Source organism: Camelus dromedarius, chromosome X, assembly GCF_036321535.1.
Source record: "Camelus dromedarius isolate mCamDro1 chromosome X, mCamDro1.pat, whole genome shotgun sequence".
Lineage (NCBI taxonomy): Eukaryota > Metazoa > Chordata > Mammalia > Artiodactyla > Camelidae > Camelus > Camelus dromedarius.
In genome coordinates, this window is record NC_087472.1 from 85,828,381 (window position 1) to 85,833,906 (window position 5,526).

A 5,526-nucleotide genomic window follows, 5' to 3' on the forward strand; every position below is an offset into this window, starting at 1 on the left:
AATTTGACCTTTGCCATGACCTTTAATTTTTCAGCCCTTCTAATGAGGTAATTTGAGGTTTTTGTGGTATTCTATTCCTTTAGTGGAAGAAAGGGTACAATGGAAGGAAAAATACACATCTTTGGATGTTTTGTAAGGGCAATATGCATAACTGGCAGGGTGACCTAGGAAGTCACTCCTGCATCTATGGGAACGTCAGCTAAGGCTCAGTTACCATTATCACTGTTGCCAGGGGTGAGACTGTCAAGGAGGGACTCTGCATACCTGCTTCTAGGACCCCCAGGCTGCTGTGCAGAAGCAACACATGCTAAGATTTCATAATGAGCTAAATGTTTTCAGGTCAAGTTGGAGACACCCTTTATTTTGCTCCCTGTCCAATCTCACTCTTCACTTCTCCTTAAGAGTTCACCGGTATTATACATTCCATGCTATGTTTAAACATAATATTACCACACACAGGTGTCACGTAGACTAGGACCTCAGATGACCCCTCCCCCACCTACTCACTCATTGTTCATCAGAGGAATACTGATTTTGTGTATTCAGTGGTTCCATGCAGTACCTTCTCCCTCCATCCGTGGAGACCCTGAGCTACATGTGGACAGGTCATGGGTGGGTGGAGAGACTCCTGGATACCTGTTTTAAACTTACAAAGTGAGAGATGTGCACAAGCAAATCAACCAGAGACCTTTATCTATTTAAGAACCAATGAATTTATTGCAAGAAATGGTAACAATGAAAGAAGAAAAACTTAAGTGAACTTTTTTTTTGCAAGGGCAATATTGCTGTATGCATGCCAGGCAGGGTGACCTCGGGAAGTCATCCCATGACCACGGGGAAGTGCAGTCCAGGCTCAGTTCTTCTTGTCGCTGTCGCCCAGGGTGAGCTTGTTGAAGAGGTACTCCACCATGCCGACTTCTGGGGTCCCCATCTTGCACAGGGTGGTGATGTGGTCCCCCAGCTCCTTTATGAACTCGACCTGCTGGTTCAGGCAGTGGCTCTGCAGGAAGTGGCACAGGTGGGCGTCGCTCTTGTCGCTGGCCGGCTGGTGCAGGTGGAGCAGGCTCTGGTTGACGTGCTTCTCCAGGCGCAAGGCGCACTGCATGGCCCGGAGGCCGTTCTCCCAGGCGTCGCGGTCTGGCTCCCTGATGTCGTGGAAGCAGAGGCGGCCCCCGCGCTGGTTCTGCAGGCGCATCAGGCTCTCGGCCCGTTCCCCCAGGTGCCGCGAGCGCCGCAGGAAGAAGCGGGCCAAGTGCTTCAAGGCCACGTCGTCGCGGTCGAGGTAGAAGGCCATGGCCAGGCACACGTAGGAGGCGTGGAGCTCCAGGGTGACGGGGCTGTTGGTGGCGGCCTGGCAGTCGGGGTGGTAGTTCTGGCGCCCCTGCGAGGGCCCCGCGGGCTTCATGGCTGGCGGCAGGGGGCGCGGCGGGCCTGAAGGCCAAGGACGAGGCGGTGCCGAAACCGGGGACTCAGAGAGTGTCCTCAGGGTGGGCGATGAGGGTGGCCTGAGGCAGGTGACTCCGGTCAGGGCAGAAGTTCTGGGATGGACCGGAATATGGTTCCCTTACCTGGGTTTGGGAGGGGGAGGGCAGGTTCCAGTTCAGTTACACTGGCTGGGGTTGGGGCGGTAATGGGGAAAGGAGGGCGGAGCACAGAGCACTGTGTCCCTGGTTCCATCAGCGTCTGGGTGAGTCGCGGAGACTGTGAGCTGAGCAGCTGTCATCTATTACATTTTATTTTATTATTATTTTCATTTTATTATTTTCATTGTTATTATTTTGGGTGCATCTCCACTGCCTGGCAGCAGGACTGGGACACTGTGGGAGACAGGGGAGGTACTTTTTAAATTGTTTGTAGAGGCGGTCCCTATCCTCCAGGAGCTTACAGTCTAGGTGGGAGACACAACTAATGCACATTATACAAGCATTACAATTAGCGTTTACCATAACACTGACCACAATTGCTTAAGACCTGGGGAAAGCAAGATCAGTGAAGGGCAGGGGACTCGGAGAAGGTGTTTTGGTAAAGATGGAATTCATTTTCTTGTTGAATAGTTCCAAGTTGAGTGACACATTTGTTTTGGACAGGCGTGAGGGGGAAAGAGGAATGGAGGGAGCAGAGGCAGAAAGGCTGGAAGCCTATGCGGTAGGCAAGGGTCAGTGAGAGAGCCCCGCTCTGTTTCTTAAGACTCTTCCTTTGCAGTCGCCCTCGAGTCCCGCCACACTGGCTCGCAGTTGTCGCCTTGTTCGCCGCACCGAGATTCTGGGCTTTGGCTGGTGATGTTGGAATGTCCATTCTTCCTGGCTGGTGTGGTTGTCTGGATCTCTATGGTGGGGCCTGGTGGCATGGCCTTCACTGCGGGGCTGGGGTGGCGCTGTCCCGACATGGTCCAGATCAGAATGCATTGCCTGTGCCCAGATCTCAGGGGTCTGCTCCTCCCATTCCCCCCTCCTCCTTGAATGTCACCCGCGGTGGGACAGGTGCAAAGGGTAGGGAAGGGATCTGTATTGTCGTCATTGTTGGTTCTGCTTCTCCAGGGGCACTGATCTTGGCAACTGCTCCTCTGGCGAGAGAGCAGAGGGGACCACCGTTCCTGTGCAGCATTGGCTCCTGTGCTGGTGGAATTTTACAGGAGCACCTGGTGACATGGCCGCCCAGGTGTAGGGGCTGGAGCCTCAACTGGGGGCCCGGTGGTGGTGCTTTCCCAGCACATGGCCCCCCGTTTCTCGACACAGTGTATGTCAGCTTCTTCAGGGAGCACCTGAACACCTCACTTCTCGCAATGGGCTATGTCCTTGGAGGATTTCAAAAAGCGAATCCTACCCAGTAAATGCAGCATTCCAGGAACACCTGCAGCAGCACACGGAAAACGTACCAGCCGATGATGAGCAGTTCCGCCGAGGCTGCCGCCACTGCCGCCGTGGTTCCGAGAGTGGTGGGTGGATGGTTGAGAGCGAGGGCTGACGGTTCCAAGGGCCGCTGGTCTCTCAGAGTGCACTGTTGGGCCCGTTTGGCATCTATTAATTTTCAATTTTGCATTAATATTCCTATTTTCCAAGGACTTTCTCTTATTCTCTAATTGCTCCCTTTTTTAGCGCCCTGTTCTCATTTCATAAGCCCATTGTCTTCCTTAAAATTCTGAGAATATAAATTTGGATTTCTTGGTGAAGTTCTCTTCTGTTTCCGGTATTATATTTCTTTCTTTCTCCAGAAATAGTTCTGTTTGTTCATCATGATCTTCTCTTCCACTTTCCTCAAGTATCTGGCAAACATTTGTCCATTCATATTTGGGAGTAAAGGACTCATTTGATCAGCCTAGGTAATTAGAATGGATCTCATCTACAGTTGTGATGTCCATTTCATTAATAGGGGCCTCTTCTGTATGGGAGGGTAGTGTATGTCAATTGTGGAGTGGTCTTCTCCTTTGGTAGTAATCGCATGAAACTTTGTGGTAGTATAGGGGCCCTCCCAATTGCCAAAAGCATGGCATTTCTCAGACGTTGGATGACTTTGGTGGATCTCTCTTCTAGGGAGATACATCCTTCTGTCCTGTTTTGTTTCCGTTCTGTTATGCAGGTCTCCACTTGTCCCAGATCTGCTCTAATTTGGGTTCCTTTCTTGGTCACTGTCTTTGGAATGTAGTTTGGGGAGATTAAAGCAGATCAAATGCCACTGTGCTTTGTCCAGTGTAAGAAAGATTGGGATAGGGTCAGAGCACGGTAGCAGCAAACAGAACTGTTGTTCAGAGAGTAGCTCTTCAATCTCACAGCCCACCCAGAACCTTCTGCAGTGCTTTGATTTCACTGACTCTCCTTGAGCTTTGAGTGTGCTTGGCTTTCTACTGCAGGTGTACTGTTTTATTTTTATTCATTAAAAAAAATTGAGGTATAGTTGATTTACAATGCTATGTTAGTCTCAGATGTACAACATAATGATTCAGTATTTTTATAGATTATACTGCATTTAAAGTTATCATAAAATATTGGCCGTATTCCCTGTGCTGTACAATACATCCTTGTAGCTTATTTATTTTATACATAGTAGTTTGTACCTCTTAGTTCTGTATCCCTATCTTGCCCCTACTCCTTTCCCTTTCCCCTTCCCTCTCCTTTTCCCTCTCTTTCCCTACTAGTGGAATCTGTTAACCACTAGTTTGTTCTCTAAATCTGTAAATCTGTCTCTGCTTTGCTGTATTCATTCCTTTGTTTTATTTTTTAGATTCTATATATACGTGATAATATGCAATGTTTGTCTTTCTCTGTCTGACTTATTTCATGAAGCATGATTCCCTCCAAGGCCATCCATGTTGTTGCAAATGGCAAAATTTCATCTTTTTATGGCTGAATAATATTCCATTATGTATGTGTGGCCTTTCTGCCATTCATCTGTTTTCTTTGAATATATACCCAGAAGTGGAATTGCTCGGTCATATTGTAGTTCTATTTTTTGTTTTTTGAGGAACCTCCATACTGTTGTACTCTAAGACCTGTTATTTTCACAAAGTCACACTTGGTTGTAATATGTGATGACTAACCTGTACATTATTAGTTTAGCCATTATTCCTTTGCTAAAGAAATTTATTGAGTCTGTTACAAGTGACAGCAGAAAGGATAATGAGCATTTCTGCCAGTAATTTGTTAGTTTCCAAGAGTTTTCAAATGAAATTTCCTAACAGGTAGGTTTTATTCCCCTTCAATTTAGACATTAAAAAAAGAGACATTTTTAGGTTTTCTTAACATTTAGAATATTTCATTTTGTATTTTATTTTCAAGTTTGTATGGCAGTGATTTTACTGATAAGAATCTACCTATTTATCTATCTATCTATTTACCTATGTCTCTTTAAAAAAATCCGTAATTGCTATTTTAATCATCATGTGGCATATGCAGTTTAGGAGCAACGAAAGTTTTTTTTTCCCCAAAAAAAACCCTTTTATTTTATAATCTTTATTTGAGGTTTTATCAACATAAACCTATGTAAATTGTTATTTGGGTATATGTGTGTGTATCAGAAATGTTATCTTTTACATTTTCCAAAGATAATCCTATAGATTTTTATTTTGAAATGCTTCATTCAAATTAATTTTAACATAGATCTCAAGGCTACTATTTTCATTCATGTTCTAGTGTGGGAGTGCACAAGCTTTATCCCAATAAAAATAAGCCCAGGAAAACCACAGTAAAAACCATGAAGATGTGCAGACTTAATAGCATAGCTAGGGTATGGTGTGCTACCTGTTCTTTAAAGTGCTTATTTAGAAAAGGAAAATAAGTAAAATATCTTTCTTCATCTTGGTAATATTAAGAGACTGGATTGAGCTCTCATAGGGGTTTTCTTCTTTTTGACTGTTTTTGTATCCATACCCAACTTATTTTATTTCAGTTGAGATAAAAAGTATCTTCTCCTTTCTTTAATAAGAAAACATCTATTTTTTCACATGGGTCCTAGGACTTAGTAGAACTCCAGCTAACTGTTTGGAATATATTGAGGCACAAGAAGTATACTGGACGATTTGCCAGACAGAAG

At 45.4% G+C, this 5,526-nt stretch overlaps 1 protein-coding gene across 1 annotated transcript; it reads right to left on the reverse strand.

Moving 5' to 3' along the window:
* Positions 1 to 853: 853 nt before the first annotated feature.
* LOC116150758 (ferritin heavy chain-like) lies at positions 854 to 1,405 on the reverse strand. The gene has a single exon (XM_064483302.1). It carries the CDS (start codon positions 1,403 to 1,405, stop codon positions 854 to 856), a length of 552 nt encoding a protein of 183 aa, XP_064339372.1.
* Between the last annotated feature and the right edge of the window lie 4,121 nt (positions 1,406 to 5,526).